The 19,366-nt window shown below is 41.0% G+C and overlaps 1 protein-coding gene and 1 long non-coding RNA gene across 5 annotated transcripts in view; both read right to left on the bottom strand.

Moving 5' to 3' along the window:
* NPAS3 (neuronal PAS domain protein 3) overlaps nucleotides 1-1,041 on the bottom strand; it is a 799,526-nt gene extending 798,485 nt beyond the window's left edge. For all 4 annotated transcript variants that reach the window (XM_064485884.1, XM_031453562.2, XM_064485886.1 and 1 more), the window contains exon 1: nucleotides 455-1,041. In XM_064485884.1, the coding sequence (XP_064341954.1) occupies nucleotides 455-612 (158 nt within the window). In that variant the 5' untranslated portion in view covers nucleotides 613-1,041. The remainder of the gene's footprint in view (nucleotides 1-454) is intronic.
* A 1,541-nt stretch (nucleotides 1,042-2,582) lies between these two features.
* Nucleotides 2,583-19,366, bottom strand: part of LOC105094203 (uncharacterized) — a 69,912-nt gene continuing 53,128 nt past the window's right edge. The window contains exon 3 of the long non-coding RNA XR_010381139.1: nucleotides 2,583-3,026. This is a non-coding gene — a long non-coding RNA (uncharacterized LOC105094203). The remainder of the gene's footprint in view (nucleotides 3,027-19,366) is intronic.

Here is a 19,366-nt window from a genome sequence, read left to right as displayed (position 1 = left end):
ACACGTGAAAATCGTTCCTATTCTGTTTGGAAACAAATGATCAATCAGCCTCCGGTTGATCAATTGCCCCCCTGGCTGCCCGTCAGCGCGAGTCCGCACCAAGCAGAGGCATTGAGAAAATTCCGCTGAAGGGGACGGGGATCCCAAACTTTGCAAAAGCACCTTGTGCGGTGTCTCAGACTTCGCTGTAACTCCTTGGCTATGCGGGGTTGAGGCTGTGGATTTGGGGCCAGGCAGAAGGCAAAGGATGACTTGACTTCTCCAGTACACTACAGTGCCTTTCAATCCGAATTGTGAATTATTTTTTTCTGTCTTATCTGTAGAACAAGGGGCAAGCAAAGTAAGCCCTGGCGATGTGCATGTGTGTTGTAACGCATAAAACAGGAGGCAAAGTGAGTCCCACCCCAGGACCCCGGGGCAGGGGGACTATCCCAGCCCAGGCGAGACTACTCACCGCTGCTGGTAGGAGGTGATGCCCTGGACGTTCTGCGGGGTGCCGTTGGCCGCGGCGCCGGCCCTCCCCATGCCCGCGCCGGCCGGCACCCCTGCGGCCGCCCCGCCGGCCGCCGCGGCCGTCACCTGCACGCTGAAATCCGGAAAGATTCGGATCATCGCCGCGGCTTCGGCCCCCGGGCGCGGCGGCTCTGGGCGAGGGCTGGCGGGGGCTCGGGCTGGGGCTCGGGCGGCGGCGGCAGCAGCAGCGCGAGCAGCGGCGGCGGCAGCAGCGGAGCCAGGCACCAGCCTGCAATCCCATTAGTGAGCCGCGGCCACTGTGCGCGGCGGAGAGGCGCTTTGATGTGCGCGCAGCGGGCTGGGGGGGCCACAAGCGCGAGGAGGAGGTGCGGGGGGAGTGCGAGGGACTTGCAAACAGCAAAACGTGTCAGGGTGGGGCCTTTTTTCCCTTTTGGGGGGCGGTGGTGCTCCCCCCTCTTTCCAGGATGTTGCTCTCACTGGCTGCTCCGGCTGCGCCGCGAGAGCCCAGCTGAGGGAAGAAGGGGAGGGGGTGGCGGAGGAAGGATGCACCGGGAGGCTTGGAGAGGACTTGGCCGGTGCAAGGGAATGACGGGCAGCGGAGGGTGCCTTTCTTTCCCGCCCCCTCAGCGCACACGCGCGCGCGCGCACACACACACACACACACCGCGCACTTCCGACCCAAAGTGTAAGACAGGCGCACTCTCCCCTCTTTTCTCTAGAGAAATAACTAGCATCAAGGCTGGCTCGCGCCTCCTACGGCTTCCAGCAACCTGGACTCCAGCCCGCGTGTGCAGGAATGGGGGCACAGAGCTTCCCCTCCCGGCCGGGACCCCTCTCTGCCCGTCTTCTGTACACCAAGCAGTGCGAGGTTTGCCAACTGCAAGTTGGACTACTGAGAACTTGATGCTTATCGAAGAGGAATGGTGTGCAAAGGAGAAAGGGAGGGGGGAGCTGCTTTTGTGCAACGGAGAGTTTGTTCCTTTTATAAGAAGGGACTCTCCTCGCTCCTGGTGGGCGGGCGTGTTGGTCTTGGACAAACTTGCGAGGTGGAGATTGTAGGTCCAGCTGGAGCGATCCGGGTGAGCCCCTAATGATCCATGTTCGTACGCCCCTTTCGAATGAGGAAACGAATAACTAGCAGCCACAACTGGGGCTAATTCTGCAAATTCCAACCACCAGGGAAACAAAAAGAGAAAACACGTGCATTTATTTCCTTGTGTCTTCCAGTTACTTCTTTACATTGTTACATCGATGTTTCTTTAGGGGGCAAGAAGGGATGCTGTGGTTTGGGCGCTCCTTTTTATGACAACTTGCACTCCTCGCCTGCATAGTGGGTGGGGACAGCGGGAGGATGATTACCCCCACCTCCTGCCCAGGACCACCCCGTTGCCCCACTTCCTCCCTCTTTCTTCTCGGTCGCTAGTCGGGACCTGAGTTGCCGGGCGAAGGGTGCAGCCCCTACGCAAAGCGGTGCTCGGGCTCCCCTCTTCTTGCGGTCTCCCACACGCGACACGCTTTGCTGGTGTTGCTGTTGGTTGCCCCATCTCGTTTTCTTCTCTTTTCCTCTCCCCGCACACCGAGGCCCGGGCCTGGCAGCTGAGGAACGAGTGGCCGCCGCGCCCGCCGCGCAAACCCAAGTTGGGCTCGGTGGAGCTTGGTGGCCGCGGGCGCATCGCCCGACCCTCGGCCAATAGTGCCTCTCCGGGCCAGGCACCTGCTTAACCCTTTGAGCTTGGGGCGCAGCCGGCCGCTGGGACCCAGAGGGGCAGGGCCGATTGGTCAGAAGTTGCCAAGGATGAGAGCCGTACAGATTGCCCAGCCCGCCGTCCCCGCACAAGGTCTGGAGGCCAGACGCCTGCCCTCGCAGCAGACCTGGGCGTCCCCTTCTACCCCCTCGTGGCTCCGGGAGAATAGCCAAGCCTCACAAAGGACGGTCCGCGCCCCAGCGGCGTCCCGCGCTGGCGGAGCAACCTCTGCGCTCCCCTAACCCGAGTCAGTTTCCGGAGAAGCCGCCCGCGCCCGGCAGCCACTGGGAGACAGGGGAGGCAGCCCCAGCTTTGGCTGGCCGGGCCCACGGCGCAGCTGCGTTTCCATTTTCCTCTCAAAGAAAATGCTTTGGACGGCAGATAATGCCAGGAGATATGAAACTGCTTCGTCCCCCACATGTTGCACGTAAAAAGAATCGTAATGAGCATCTGTGGCGTGTACTAGGGATCCCAGGAGTTAGCTAAGATCTAACTGAGGCCCTGACTACCTCCTTCCTGGGAAGGGGTCATTTTCTAGTTTAAAAATATTTCATTCAGGGATACCTGTTCAGTGGCCAAATGCAAAGTCACTGAACCGGCGGGGGTGAGGGGTGTTGAGAGGGTAGGGGTACCTGGGTAGGTGCAAAGCCGCCTTCTAGTGATCAGATCACAGATGTGGGTCCTCTTCCCAGTAGTCCCTGCAGGTCGACTCTGGTCTCTGCGCTCTCCCCTCTCCACCTCTCATCCTCAGGAATGGGTCTGAACAGGAGATCTCAAATGCTACCCCTTGGATCTGGACAGGCTTTCCTGTTGAAAGAAATGGGAGTTCGTGCCAGTTATAGAGAGGTCAAGAATGTTCTAGGGGTTGGGAAAAGGTCGCATTCTCTGACTGATTTGGTCAGGCCAGTAGTACTGTAGGCCAAAGGAAGCCCAGTTACCGGCTGACAAAGCAAGCTACAAATGAACATATATGCAGGCAGTGGCTTTCTCTACAATAGCATTTGTCTGAATTATTGGCTCATTGTGGGATGGTGCCCGTGCCTGGCATCTCATAACCAGGCCAACCAGTTGGTGGAGGTTTCCAGCAAGTGGCTCTTGTTCCCCTGTATACATGCGATGTTCCAAGCCAGAGCCCGTTGATCCAGAGGCAGTCCCTAATGTGCGAAATGATGCCAAAGGGGGTTAAAATCAGCTTTGGCCAAAAAAGCAGGATTTTTAGAAAATTTCTTTCTCTGTTAAAGCATTCTCTGCATAATCAACAATGAGTTATATTTATACAGTATCACCCTTCTCCTTCAATTGTTTTTAATACTGATTTGATGAATAGAAAAGACCAGCAATTATATTTTATTAACTATTTATTTTGCAGAATAGTTGGTCTGGAAATACGTGGTTCTGCTTCCCTTCTCTTCTGGAAGGCAAGTTTTTCTTGGAAGCCCAAAGGGCAAACATCCCACTGGAAAGAATATATGAGCTCTATTGTAAGACGTTTAAAATTAGATATGCTGAAGCTACTTCAATTGTATTTGATACTATTAAAATAGAGTTTAATAAGCACATTCAAATGCAAAGTTTCAAGCTGTCAACTATACGTATTTAAGAGAATTAGTATGGCTCCTGCCCTCCAGAAACTTCTTTTCTAAAATAGAAATACACAAAACACTCAAAGAAGACTTACACAGTAGGTTACCTTAGGATGCCTAAGTCTGCTTCAGTATTTTGTCCTTACATGTAAAATTTTGGAAGTTTGGTTTGCATGCATGAAAGACAAATTCCTTATTGGATCTGCTTATCTCCATGTTCATTTAGGACCTTAAGGAAAATATAAGTTTATTCCCTCATTAGTAATTCAGATTTCATTAGTCTACTCTTTCAGTTAAAATCTTTACATGCCAGCAGCTGTTTTGAAATATTTTGAAAGTTGCTTTGGCACTCATCCAACCAAAGGGCTCCAGTTAGCATTACACTGTATACTTTCTCATATAATAACCTCCTCTCCCCCACAAATCTACGTATTAGGGTATGTAGAGATATAGAAAAGGATTTTATGATGTTTTAACTCTGAGTACATACATATAATATATACACAGCTACCACAATTACATATTTACATCTTCATCCTCGTTGTCAGTGTACAACTGTGCCTTTTGTTCATCTGATAAAAATATCTATTCTTTGGATATTCATTTCCATTTACTTAGAGGTAAGTGGTTTGACTTCAAATTTTCATGATTGGCTGTCAGAAACTGCCAATGACAGATTAGGAGAGAGGTGTCACAAAGCTTGATTGTATCTAATTTTTGCTTTACTTTGGTCAGCTATTTAAGAGGAAAATAAAATAGTACACAGAGTTCAGAATAAGAAAAAGCAAAACAAAATAAATAGAATGAAAATACTTTATGTAATGAATAAGGTAAGAAATGCTTTACTCTGAAACAGTGTTTTATTGAAGTGATCATGCTTCAGTGGGAGGTATTTTTTTTTCCATTAAAAAAAAATAAAAATGTGAGATAATTTACAACAATCTGAGAGGTGAGTCTTCATTGTAGGAAGAGCCCTGAGCTAAAATCAAGGTCCCTCCACATCCTGGGAAGGAGATTTTACATTCTGTAGAGGGGTTAAAATTTTTATTTAAATAATTTTCTCTTTTCTCCTTAATCCAAATTGAATTCAAGCTCTTACTGCTAAGTTTACCATGCTATTAATATGTCCCCTAGTCCATCCGAAAGCAAAACTATAATGTCATGGGAGAAAAAAAATAACATAAACTTAGCAATAATGTCTTACTTGAAATTCCAGAAGAGAAACTAAGGAATTAAGAGAGAATATCTAATAAATCATTATTTATAATATATGTGTGTCCATATATAATATATAAGGAGAGTACTGGGGATTTTTTCATATTAATACTACCTATATCAAATACTAAATATCTCAAGCTATTATGCTAAACTAATTCTCAGAGGACTTTATAAATATACAGCTAGAAAGAGAAGAGCTTTAGTTAAAAGAGAAGAAAATCCTATAGCTGTTTTTTAAATTCAGCAGCAGGCAGTAGGGGAGGAGGAACTGTTTTTAAAAAAATCAGTGAGTGGGGATGGGTCTCAAATCCAGTTTTTTTTTTAAGTTAAAATATTCACACATTGTGGTAATCTTATTCCAAAGCATGTGCCAATCAATAGAATCTAACTAAAGCTAAACTTAGACTTACACACAAAATAACTAAATTCTCTCAACATACTTAAAAGACTAATTTGTCTTTAAACATCAGTCTCAAAAACATTTTGTTGCTTATTTTTTTCATGAAAGAGGACTTGATTCTGGAGTTGAAATTTTCTAATTTTTAGGAGACAATTTAAAATCTACCTCTTGTGATAAAGGAGTCCCAGATGTTGGTTCTATATGAGTTGGGACTTGTGCCACAAATCTAAAGGCCCATGCTCCTTTTTGTTTCAATGAAAAATACACTTAGTGCAAACTGGAAATTTTATTTCTGCTGGGCTTGATTCCTCCAGGTAGGCATACTTAAATAGCCAATGGACTCTTTCCTTCACTTAATTTTCTTATTAATTATAAAATTATTAATTCAGTGCCTGGTTGATTGAAGGAGTGACTAATTGCTTTGGACTGGTTTTTTTTCTCAAAATGAAAACAACCATACTAGATGAATTTTTTACTTGAATTTTTCATTTTCAGTAGGATAGGATATTTTATAAATCTAATCACATAGCAAATCAGCAACTGGTTTTATTAGGCTCCATGCTGTGTCCACCATTCTGTTTTTATTAAAGTGTTATATCTCTCCACCTAGAGGAGTGATTCTCAAACTTTAGCATGCCTCAGAACCACAAGAAGGGCTTATTAAAGCAGATTTCTGGGCCTTACCTTTACAGTATCTTATTCAGTAGGGCTGGGGTGGGGCTAATAATTTGCATTTCTAACAAATTCCTAGATGATATTGATATGCTTCAGGCACCATATTTGAGAATCACTGACCTGCAGTGCTTGTGATGGAGGGTTGTGTTGGGAGGTCAGATCCCAAGTTTGCTACACACACTTGAGTGGTCAAGGGCAAGTTCTTTAGGCTCTCTCGGCTTCCACAACCTAACTTAGTATTAATTCAGGCCAGCACAAATGGATTTGTCCTGCATGCTGGGGATTCAGGCACAGTTCCTTCCTTCAGGGAGCCAAGAGTTTCTTAGCAGAAGTAAATATGTAAAGAAATAAATTGCAATAAATTGTCCTAAAGGCAACAGCACATTTATGTAAAAAGTGCAAAAGTGGCATGGGGTGCTGGGAGTTGAAGCAGATAAGAGTAATAAAACATGGCTAGGAGCCTGGGGTGAGCATCGTGCATTCTGGGTTTGAATACAGCTCTACCATGTACAAGCTGGGTGACTTCAAGCAACTTGTTTGTCTTCACCAAGCCTCAGGTCCTTTTTTTTGTAAAGCTCAAAGGATTGTTGCAGGGTTTAATTGATATAAAGTGTATCAAGTACTTAGTACAGTGCCTGACTCATGTTAATTATTCAGTGAAAGGTAATCATCACCATGAGGAAAATCTCTTAATTTCTCTTCTAAGTTCTCTTCTGTAAAGATGGGAAAGTATTCGATGGTTACCCAGGTAAGTTTAGAAATATTTATATGCTCTATGTATGAATGTTGTCAAGTTTAAAGAGTTACTTATTTTAAACTCTACAATGATATACCTGAAATTATACATGACTAATTCTTTTGATCAAAGTCAAGAAAGACACCAGACAAAAACACTGTAAGTGTTCCCTAAAGTCCTGAGCACTTTCCTAGAGGCTTGAAGTTCTGCTTTACACAAAGGGCAGTAAACTTCTGACATTAATCCTATGCAAGAAATGTAAAGGCATAAAATAACATAGCTTCACAAAGTGTAAATACAATTCAGATAGCAGATCCACTACTGTATTGGTTATTAATGGAAATGAAGATATTTGAGTTTTATTTCCAATCTATTATAGTTAATGAGGGTAAGGATAACTGTGATCTTTCACCAGAGTATTCTTTAGTGCAATGATTCACTAGCATTTTTGTCTCAAGTCCTATTTAACTCTTAAACATTTGGGAGCCACTCAAGAGTTTTGGATTATGTAGCTCACATTTCTCAAAATTTAAGGCAGTCAAAATTAACACACATATATAAAAAGTTCTTATTCATCAGTTCATTTAAAAACTAACAATAAATTCTTTACCTGTTAACCTAAATAACGTCTTTTATTTTAAAAATTAACTGTTTTTCCCAAATGAAAAATTAGAAGAGTAATAATTGTTTTATTTGTTTTCGTTTTCTTTACTGTCTGGCTTAATAGAAGACAACCAGAGTCCCGTATCTTTTCTATATTCAGTCTGTTACAATAAATTGTTTTGGTGAAGAAAATCCAGCTTCACCTAGACACGTGGTTAGAAAAGAGATAAGTTAAATTTTAACAGCTTTTACATTTACTTGTGGATATTCTTCTTTGCTGTTGTTAAGCCAACACTCAACAAGTAGTAATTTCTTAAAAGTTACCTGTAATGTGGAATCTGGAATCATATTAAGAAAATTTTCACACTCTAATCATTGAAATCCATTGGACTGTAGATTTTTTTGTCCATGCATTACTTTGTATCATCATGCAGGGATCATTTTTAAAACATTAACTAACTGGATTATGCAGATCTTCCAAAGATCATTTCATTTTACAATATTAAAAAAATCACATTTGCTAGTGTCACTACCACTCTGCTCAGTAAAGTCTTTATGTATTGGGAAGCTATCAAGCTTACAGTGGCAGGCACAAGTTTCCTAAAATTCTAATTTTCACTTGAAATCTCCAATATTATTATTGATAATCAAGTACTGTCAGTTGTATCTTCAAAGTGACAGATGCATTTTATTCATTTTCAAGAAAATGTCTGCCAGATACCTACAGCTGAATGCTCATTGTTTGTTAGTTATTCTTTCAAGCATCAATAGTGTTCCACGAAAAAATTGGCTAGTTCAGCTTGCAATGAAAATGATGGCACAAGTATTTTTTTGAGATACATATAGGTATGTAGCACACATGCTTTAGAGGTACTTCCCATTTCATCACAAAAGGATATTTAAAAGATATGTATTCAAGGGTCCACATTTAATAAAGTTAATAATTCTTACTGCTTCATCAATGATGTTCTTAAATGAAACTTGTAGTTTTTGACTGTGAATGTGAGACAGGAGAGAATACAGTGACTATTAGTAGAGTTTAATGTTACCGCCTTGATTCACACTAATGCCCGAGCAGTTTTTCTCACCATTGACTTTGTACCATCAGCATCCACAGTGAGAAAGGCAAATAATATCTCAGAATTATTATATTATTAGTATTATTATAGTATATTAAAATAGTTCTGACTTCATGGATATCCTGAAAATGTCCTCAGCTCACACCTTGAGAACTGCTATCTTCAAAGTAAGTCTCAAGTAGTTATTATGACCAATAAGTAAAAGGAAAAGTATAAACTCTCTTTTTTCCTGGAGGAGTGGGTATAGGTCAGTGGTAGAGCGCATGTTTGGCATGCATGAGGGCATGAGGTTCTGGATTCAATCCCCAGTACCTCAATTAAAAAAAAAAAAACCCTCTTTTTGCTGTGTTTATTTTCAAGAGTGAAAATACGCTTTGCAAATTATGTATTGCTTTGCTATCAAATCATTAATGGATTATTATAAATATTGTACTTAGGATTTTGATTTCATGTGGACTCAGAAATAGGCATTTTGTTTTCTTATACTGTCATCCAGGAAGTGGGTATAGTTTTGAGCAAAGCAATTCCAACATTTAATGTTGAAGATCTGGGACCAGGAATTTAATTTTCCCTCTGTTCTCTAAGAAAAAAATGGGAATCAAGAAATCAGAATGATACATCAGAAGGATGGAAAGATGAAACACAGGAAGAGTTAGATTACGTTCCATAGCAGGAAGACATTTTACATTATTCAGACCCTCTGGAGGGGCTGAGCCTCCCTTACTTGGGACATATTTTAGCAGAAAAAAATGCCCACCTTCTAGGAAATCTGATAAAGAATTTTTTTTCACTGTTAGAGTCAATGACCTTTAAGTTCATAATCTATGTAGACATAATATTTAATCATATTATCTCTGTACCATAAGTAAAACACCTTAATGCTGTTTTCAAAGTGTTGTACAATCTTTCCAACACAGTTTCACAGGCAGCCGCAAATATTTTCTGTATTGTTTATCATTATTCTCAAGCCGGAGGATGTTTAAATCTTGTTCAAAATGAAAAAACAAACTGACTTACTGTACAAAGCATCTTCAGTTTCTCAAAACCCACAATCCAAAAGAAAAAAGAAAAGATCTGTAATTTAAGTATTTACGCTAATTAATTTTGTTTAAGTACCCTGGACAGCTGCTCAAGACACAAACCAAATAGGAGGGTAGTAACAACCTTTTGAAGTTAAATCACTACTTGTTATTAGTGACTCATATCAAAGGCATATCTCAAAGAGATGATAAGCTACTGAAGAATTAATCATTTATTATAGAATGCAAAGTAATCTTGTCTAAGAGTTATATCCCAACTGTGAGATATATTTTTGATGGAAGTCACTGAAGAAGCAGCTTCTTGGCTGACTTATTTACGGAGACAGCTTTTCAGAGCTTTTGACTCAGGGGAATCAAGAAAGGATGCGTATCAGAGAAATGTCATCTGTGTACCTTTGCACAATGTAAAACACTAACATAACTCTGTTTTAATTTTACTTGTTTTGACTGAAAAATAATCCCTCCTAAAAAGTGATTTGTGCGGTCATAGTCAAAGAAAATTATAAATTTGAGGAAGATTTATTGAGAATTATAAGTTATTATGTATGAGGGAAACCATTTAAACCAACTGCTCAGATTTCAAAGTTTTGCCAATCTTATTTTGTTTTACTTTGGAGAATGATAGAAAGTATTTTCACTTGGAAATTGCTTTGTTGCCAAAGATCTTGGTTTATTATAGTTTTTTTAATCTTTTTCTAAAAAGAAATACTGAATATTAAAGAAGTAAAATATACTGTATATGCAGTCACTCCAGCGTTGTGTAACAAAAAAAAAATGCAAATTAATAATTGCTAATGTAGGATAGAAGTTTCTCTCTCTCTTGTATAAATGTTTGGGATATAAGAGTCAAATGTGATTATATATATTTTTTCTTTTGTTAAAATGAAGAAAATGACAACATTTTAGACTTTCAGTGTAATAAGGAGTCTTGTGTTGTGAGGTGTATGTTCAATTTGATTGATAACATAGAATTAAATCCAGGCAGACTTATTCAATAGTAATGTGGTCAACTATTGTTCCTTTGGCCCATATTCAGACTGTGAGGCATCAGCAACAAGAATCAGGATTATCCCACTGCTGTGTTTATAGTGGGAACATGGACCCTGGGAAACCCTACACCTTTCAGTAAGGGATTGACTGCAGGTATTCAGCAGTTTGAGAATGAGAGATCCTCCTGCTGGTGATCTTAGGTGTCTTAACATCTACAATCTGGTTCTGCACAAGGACAAGTTACGTCTCTAGAATGACTCACTGCCTCCAACCATTCCCTACCAAAGACTCTCCTCCCTTCAACTTGAGCGTCTCTTAACCTTCTAACTCCAGGTCTCTTTTCAAGCACATTCAGTACCATACACACTGTTGTATTTGAAAAGTTATGTTGCATTTGAAAGTTATAGAGAAACTCAGATATTTTAACAACAGCTTAGAAAACTCCATATTCTATTGTGTATGTTAGGGGGTCGGGAGAGGGAAAACTTGAAATCCAGTGCCTGGGTTTTAACCTGGCCAAGGACTTGAGGCAAATTATTTAATTGCTCAGGGAAGAGTTGCTTCTATTAATCTCCTTTTAATGATGCATGAATTTATTTCAACAAATACTCCTTGAGCACCTATTATATGCCAAGTATTCTTTTAGGCAGCAGGACATAAAACAAAGCTGCTGCTCATGTGAAAATTCTTATAGGTAAGAGAAGCAGCAATGAACTAACATCCGTAAAAGTTGGAAAAGACAGCATCATAGAGTTGTTATAAGGCTGAAATAAAGTAAATAATACAAAGTGTTTAGCCCAGTGCCTGACATGCAAACACTCTTCTAGGTGGAAGCTATCACTGATGGTATTATATGGATTTAGCAATAGCATGAATCAAAAAGCTGAAGTTTGCAATAATAGTCTAAAATAATATGCCTAGTCTACATGGAAGGTGCTATTCCTGTTTTGAAAAAAAATCTATATAATAGCTAATGGAAAATAATCCCACATTAAAATAACTTGTACTCTTTTATTTCTCTGAGTTTTCAGAGTAGAATATATATATTATTTAAATACCCACAAAGGATTAATGGTGTTAAAGTGGGTAAAGAAACAAAAATGAAAAATTAATATTAGGCATTGTATACACCTTCTCTCCTTTAAACATCACAACAACACCACAAAGTACATAGTATCAGCCCCACATTTACAGATGGAAAAACTTCATAAATTGCAACAGACTCCACTAAATATTTGGAAAAACTAAAGAAAAATAAAAATAAAGACAACTAAAATGGCTGATATTTTTTAGTTGTTGGTTATTGTTTTACAAATAATTGGCCATCCATATTTTTCCTGTAAGAATCAAAGGAATGTAATACCACCAATCAGATTGAGAAGATAAATGACAGTTTTCATATTAAGAGTTAAGAATTAATTGTCCCGAAATAAATCAGGCTTCTTTACTTTCCATTCTAAGTGCATTCAGCAATGATATATAAAATGGTCATAACATTCTAGTTCAATTAGGAATCCTCATAGAAATTGTGGGGTGGGGGGCGGTCCATATTGGGTCATGGTAGCAATGGCATAGATCAATGGTTCTCAGTGTATGGTTCCCAGACTGGCATCATCATCTTGGGAACTTGGGAGAAATGCAAATTTTTGATTCTCATCTATTGAATAAAAAATTCTGGGATTGGGGCCCACACCCTCCAGGTGACTATGACGTACCCTACAGTTTGAGGGCCACTGGCATGGGTAATTATTGGTAACCAATAAGCAACATTGTAACAGGTAAGTATAACACAATTTTTTCTGAGGCAAAAGTCTCTCTCCTTAGCATAAAAAATTTATGTCATCAGTTTCTTTATGTGAAAAAGAGAAAATATAAAACAAAACATTCCTTTGAAGACTCAATATTTCAAAACAGTTCCAAAAATCACCATTTTGGGAGCTGGACAAATAGTAAAACTGGAACAAATATTTCAAAGGCAACCAAAGTCTAATTCCCTTTCTAAATTCTTCCGCTTCTAAAAGAGAAGGGAATATCTTGCAAAAACTCACGATCCTGAAAGTACAGAAGAGAAAACCAAAAGAAAGAGTGAACACAGAGCCCTCATAGAAGTGCTTTCGAGGCTTACTTTTGTACCTGGAGGGCCAGAAAGAGCAGGTCCTGTTCAATATGTAGGAGGCCAGAGAGTGGGATTGGTTTGTTAAAGCTGTCACTGAGATTAGAGCTTCCCGAAGCTCCTGTCCTAACATCAAGTCAGTTTCTCGCTAAACTCTTTCTCATTTTAAATGGGAAAAAGATTAGACTGTTGAGTGCTTGGGGAAAAATATAAAACTGCCTGGTAGGCAAGCTTTCCTTTTTAAAAGAAAAATTCTCTCAGCCTTCTGAACTCAAAGATAGCTTAATAAAAGTTACGGAAAAGACTAAAACCAGTGGGAAAAATAAGAGGGTAAGAAAAAGGAAACCAGATCCTTCTTAAAATCAGTGTTCCTTAAATATCAGTGAAAGAAAACATCTTCAAAGTCCTTACAAAGGTACTGTTGAAACAGAGGAAGAGAAACAATTTGAAATAATATTTGGAGATTTAACTCCAGAATAATATGGGAAACACATGACCTAAGGATGCAAAACTATGCTTAACATTCAAAGTATTCACATTTCTTCCATGGACACACATCGTTCTGTGGTATGGATGTCCTCCTCACCACGTAATCAGAAACATCTTTGACGGAGACCTGTGGCAGGATATAACAGGAAGGGAGCAAAGAAGTAATTTTATTTTCATTCAAATGTAAAAAGTAGTTAAAAAAAGCAAAGGACTCCTGAAGGTTAAATCATCACCCCAGTCTGCTGACCACAAACCTATGGTTTGCACTATAGTTTTGAGAAATGAGGCTAAAGTAGAAGTGATTGTAGCAAAATTTCCGGTGTAATAGGACACTGGTGAACAGTTTCCATGAACTAAGTTGAAGGAGGATTCAACTGCTCTTTAGCCAAAAAACAGAATCAAGTTATTTAGTTACCGTGACTGGGAAGTAAATGCAAAGATGAAGATAGGAGTGCAAGAGGTTTTAGGGTGTGTGTGGGATGGAGACGGGTAACAACGCCCACAGAAGATAAAGAGAGAGGAAGGAGGGTGTGGCAAAGTCTTTAGATCAGGATACAAATCTGAGATTTGTGAAAAGAAAGTTGGAGGCAGAATCAGGCAGGGAGGGATCTCAGACTATGAAACCCAGGGGAGTCGGGTCATGTGTCAGAAGAATTCCATGTTGGGCAGAAGGGGGCGGGCCCTGGCAACCCCACCATGCTCAGTCGTTGTGTGAGGACCACGAGAAAGAGCGTGGCTTTGGCTCTGAAGCTGTGACAGACTGTGAAGGCACTGCCCCCGGAGTGTGTCGGCTGTCTCACAGCTGAATGGCAAGTTCTTTCTTGAAGGAAGATCCAAGCAGCACACGTCTGTGGTGGCCACAGGCCACCCCGGTCCCACACAGATCCATGTCTCCATTCAGGAGCAGCTCTCCAGGACCCCAGCGGGTCTCTTCCTAAAATGAACTACAGCCCTTCCTGCAGCTGGCCTGCCTCATGGCCCTTCTTCCCACTCTCCACTCTCAATTTCCCTTACCTTAGTCATCACCTGGACTGCTCCTGATGGGTTTTCAAAAGTGTATCATTCTTTGCTGCAGACAGCTTGGATTTCTTTCAGAACCCCTGGGGCCTGCATTGAGATTCACCAACAGGGGTATTCCTTAAATTCCACTGTATCTTTTCCACCACTGACATCTTCAAAATCATAGAACATGCCTGATATATGGTCCGCCCAGCATGGCTGCTTGCACACGCAGTCTGGACCAGCCCTTGGTACTTGGGCCAAAGCAGTGTTCCCAAGTGTGGGATGTGTTGCTTCTGGAACCCAAAGAAACTTCCTAGGCTTTGCGCTCCTTTCTTTGCTGTAGGTTATACACGATGCAGCAATTTGTCTTGTTTTGTTTTGTTTTAATTTTTTTGTACTTTGGAGGGGATGTCTCAGCATGTCTATGATTCTATAATTCCTGGGTCTCTAAAATTTTATTGATATAACAGAAGCTTCATATGGTTTATTTCCTGTCCTCTGGAGGACATGTGTCTTACCAAGGCTTTCAGGATGCTAGCCACTTCTTACTCAACCTGCCTGATCTGCATAATATCATCAGTGCAATGGATAAATGTGATATTCTGAAGGACACTGGGTGGTTCAGATATCTTAGGACTATTTTATGACAGAGTTTACATAGCCCACGGGCAAAACTGTATAGGTATAGAGTTAGCCATAATACGTGGACAAGGAGAACTGTTTTTGTTAACCTTTCCTGATTAGGATAGAAAGTAACAAACACATTTGCCAAATCAAAAGATGTATACCATGTATTGATGTCCTTGCCAAGGTGAAATCCTATATTTCAAGAGAGTACCCGTAAGTCAATAAAGTGTCCTTTATCCAGCCTTATGTTCTAGACTTCTTTGTCAAGCACACTCAAAATCTAATCCCAGGGGCACTTCCCCAGCTTATGCTGGAATATGCTGGCTAATTTTTGTAGCAAATTTAGGATATGATTGATTTCTCTATTATCAGGCTCTGCACATCTCTAACTGTGTTATGCTGAGACTTGATTTTAGTAGCCAACATGGCAGCCAGAAAGTGGTAGAGGCAGACCTTGAGGGGAAGCCCCCATTGCCTTTCTGGGAAGAAGCCCCTGCTGTGTCTTTCCAGAAGAAAGAAAATTTCTACCTCTTAATAGGGATGAACAGGCCCCCTACACAGGCTCTGAAGGTTTAGAGGAGTCTGGGGAGCCAAAATCTTTAGGGGTATTTACTCTGATGCCTCCTAACCTCCTAATTTTCCCAATTAGTCCTGCCTCCACTGAGCATTCAGTCATCTGAAGCTGAATAATTTGTTACTGGCTTTTTCTGCTTTACCCCTGCAGAAGATAAAGACTGCTTTTGAAGCTGCCAAAGTGGTCCCCTGGACTTCTTACTTAATTTTCAGTTTGTTAATTGCCCTTAGCCTTTCATTATTTTCCTCTACTGTTTCAATTCAATCTAATAACAGCCAGCAAAACGCACTGTCCTTCTATGCATAAGTACCCACCTATCTCCTGCTCAGCACTTTTCAAAGTCCTGAATCCTACTGCAGTCAGGGTGTTCCCCTCCACAGCAGCAATGTCCTAGGTCATTACCTGTGAAGGTTTTAGCAAGGGAGTCACCACCTGTGACCATAGGTACCCTGCTTACCACCAAGATGGGGGTCCTTACTGCCAGAGGAGTGAAAGATAATCCAAGCCCAAAAGCTCTCTTATCATCAGTTTGGGTCCCGCAGAAGACAGATGCTGAGACAGTGTTGGGAATGCACAAGGTCTACTGGGAGAAGCAACCCTTGAGAAAGATAAAGGGAAGCAGGATTAGACAGGGGAAACTTTCAGATGAGTTGCAGATCTGTGAGCGAGAAAGAAAGTGGGAGAAAGCAAACTAGGAGAGCCTCAGACTGCCATACTGACCTAACAAAGCATTGGCTAACCCAGTGGGAAGCTCCAAATCAAAAACTGCCCATAGAGGAGTATAGCATGAAGCAGAAATGGCCAGGCCCTAGAACCCTGCCATGTTCAGTCATTGGCGAAGAGTCCCCCAGGGAACAGCCTGGCCTGGGCTCAAATGCTGTGGTCAGTCCTCAAGTCTCTGCAGCTGGAAGCTGGCTGTCAGCTAACGCTATCTGAGTGCCCCCTTCCATAGCTGCCATGGTTATTACATTAACAAACATTTCTTCTCATTTCAAAGAACAATGGTAGGTTTGAGAGGAAATCCAGAGTGAACAAACGTGGTTCTTGCTATCCGAGGAGCTGGCAGTGCAGAAAGGGAAAAAGCCATGCACATCATAAAGCAGTAGCCCCAGCTGCAAAGTCGCCAGGGAATACCTATTATTTTTGTCTGTTCAGCAGCCATTTCCCTTGTTATGCAAACTTCATCCCAGTTTTCCTTTGAGGAACCACTCCTCTCTGTTCATGGGGAAATTCCCCACCACCCCCATCACCTCCAAGAGACAGCATGACTCAGACCCAGCCACTCAGGGCATTCGTGGCAATATGCTTTTTTCTGTGCTGGTAGAGATGCTGTAGAGATGAGGTGAGTCTGGAGTTGCCAGAGAAAACCACATGAAGAGAGCCTGCCTATGAGGGAAGCCAAGGAAAGGAAAGCAGAGCTGAGAAAAAGAATTTGAGAAATTGGATTTTGATGACACATTTGGAGCCCTTGAATGGATCCCTCCAGACTTCAAGACCTAGATCTACTCCTAGACTTTCCAGTTTTATGAGCCAATAAAATGTCTCTTTGGCTTCAGGCTGTTTGAGATAAAGGACTGAACTGTGGCATGTTATAATCCTCCTTAATATGGGCCCGAGAAGGGTCACTTAGTGTTAGAATTAGAAACAACCTCACGCAGAGTCCAGTTCCAATCCGATGTCTTTAAAAGAGAGTCAGCAAAAGTTGAGTGACTCATCTAAGGTCACGGAACCACTTAGTGGCCAATCACATGTTGACTCTAAGTCTTCAGTTTCTAGGCCACAGTTATTTTCACTGTAACACCTTATGTCCCCTGAGAAAGGGAGATTACACAGTGTAATTCACAGAACTCACAGGAATAGAAAAAAATTAATTTATAAACAATAACAGCTAATGCTTCGTATTTAATGCCAGTAATCCTGGATAATGTGGCTGCTGAAGAGTAGTTACTAATGTGGGCTTCATACCATAATTTAGCATTACTTAAGTGAGAACAAATTCAAAATATGCACTTTTGAACAAAGTGTGAAAAATGTTTAATCCTTATTAATTTTTCTTTTTGTCCCTTGCCTGAAAATGCTCCTTTCCTTTGTTCAGCACTTTTTTTTTTTTTAAACTTACTTAAAACTTGCTGAAAATCTAGAATGTCATAAGAGGAAAACCGTTTTGGAAAATTCAAATGAACTTTTCCTAATGCACTGTTATTTACCTAATGACTGTAAAAGAACATCAGGAAGACTTCTGTCCAGAGAGCGCCACTACCTTGTTGCAATAATGTATTTTCTTAATTGAAATACAGCCAATTTACAATATGTCAATAGTATATTCTTACAGCATTTTTAAAAGTCATCATTCTTTGGTTTTAAAGGTTAAATTAAAAGCTAAATTTTTGAGTGATGACTGAGTACACATAAAACATCTTAAGGAAAAGGTGGAGCATTTATATATTTGAGTAATTGGTTCTTTTATAATTTCTTTATTTTTTAGAAAAGGGCTTATAAACAATCTGGGGCTTACTATCTCAGAGATCCATTTGTAGGTTTTCATTTGTTTTACCTAGGCCATATGTTATTTTAATTTTAAAATGTTTGGATTTTTTTCATATGCCAGACTTTGTGAAACATTGTCCAGATTTTTAAAAAAAGTGATATTATGATCAATCACAGGCTCACCATCATGAATTAACTTAGTGTATCAGTTTTACCCACTGCAAACTGGAAGCAGAGGGGAGCAGACCACACCTGCAGATGACAATGAAGAGAGTGCATGCTATTATACACACTCCACTTGCCAGCTCTCTGGGCTTCTATTTTTTAAGATAAATTTGATTTCAAGAAATTCATCTATAATATTCAATTTAAAGCCTCAAAGAGTCCCATGCAAATCTTCAAATTCAAGATGTCATAATTGCAAATAGATGCACTTAATGTGTACACAAAAGTGCCATCCTAGCAAACACCTAGTTAAAAAAAAGAAAAGAAAAACATTGATGACAAGAAAAGCAAAGGAAAAAACTCAAGCGTATTGACAAGAAAAGGGAAACGTTACATCTTGGTATTTTGCTACTAAGGAAAGCCTGGTTTTTTGTCCCCTCAGATTCAATAAACTCATTTATACATTCACGTAATATTCACTGAGCATCTTTGTTCACACAGCACAGGAGATACGGAGATGGATGGACCCAATCCTCATGCTTGTGATATTTCAAAAGCCGGGAAGATGAATGCGTACACAAATGACTAGGGCGCCATGTGAGGAATGTTGCAGTACAGCTTTGATGACTGAGGTAAAAACAGAGATGGGAAGGTGAAGGTGACCTGGGCAAGTGACAGGCAGGGTAAAAGAAGTCTCACAGGTGAGGAAATTGATAGGAATTTAACGAGCATGGAAGAAAAGGGCATTCTGGGTCAGCAGGTTCTAGTAGGTGAAGGGGAGCACGCTCATCTCATGCAGGGCATGGAGCACAGCTGGAGAGGAGACCGGGTCTGAGGCAGGACACAGAGGTGATGCAGCAAAGCAAAATGAGCAACGAGAAATTAAACTCAGGTGTGCAAGGTAGGCAGGTGACAGATTTTAAAGACCTGGAGGGCCAATAATTTGGATTTCACCTCATTGTTCACAGAGAGTCACCAAAGATATTTTTATTTTATTTTATCAAGATTATGGCATGATCATCTGATAGTAGAGAAAGATAAAGACTGCAAGACTGTGGAGGGTAGATTAGTGGGGAAAGATACTGGAGCTCTGGACCCTTTTAGAAAACTGTTCCAATAGAAAGAGGCATAATGATGAGTGCTTGATGAGGGCTAACAGAGTGGAGAAGGAGACAGGAACATAGTTTAGATAGAAAATGGAGGTCAGTGATACTGATTTTAACTAAGTTAAGAAATAGGGAAGAGAAACAGGTTTACAAGTAGGATGGGAGACGGGAGTTGGTGAAGGGGAGAAGGGGGACATATCGGGGTTGGGACATGTTAAGTTGAGGTGTCTGTGGGTCTTTGGGTGGAGCTACCCAGCAGA

Source organism: Camelus dromedarius, chromosome 5, assembly GCF_036321535.1.
Source record: "Camelus dromedarius isolate mCamDro1 chromosome 5, mCamDro1.pat, whole genome shotgun sequence".
Taxonomy (NCBI): domain Eukaryota; kingdom Metazoa; phylum Chordata; class Mammalia; order Artiodactyla; family Camelidae; genus Camelus; species Camelus dromedarius.
The sequence above is the reverse complement of the archived record's forward strand: the minus strand, read 5'-3'. Positions and strand labels throughout refer to the sequence as shown.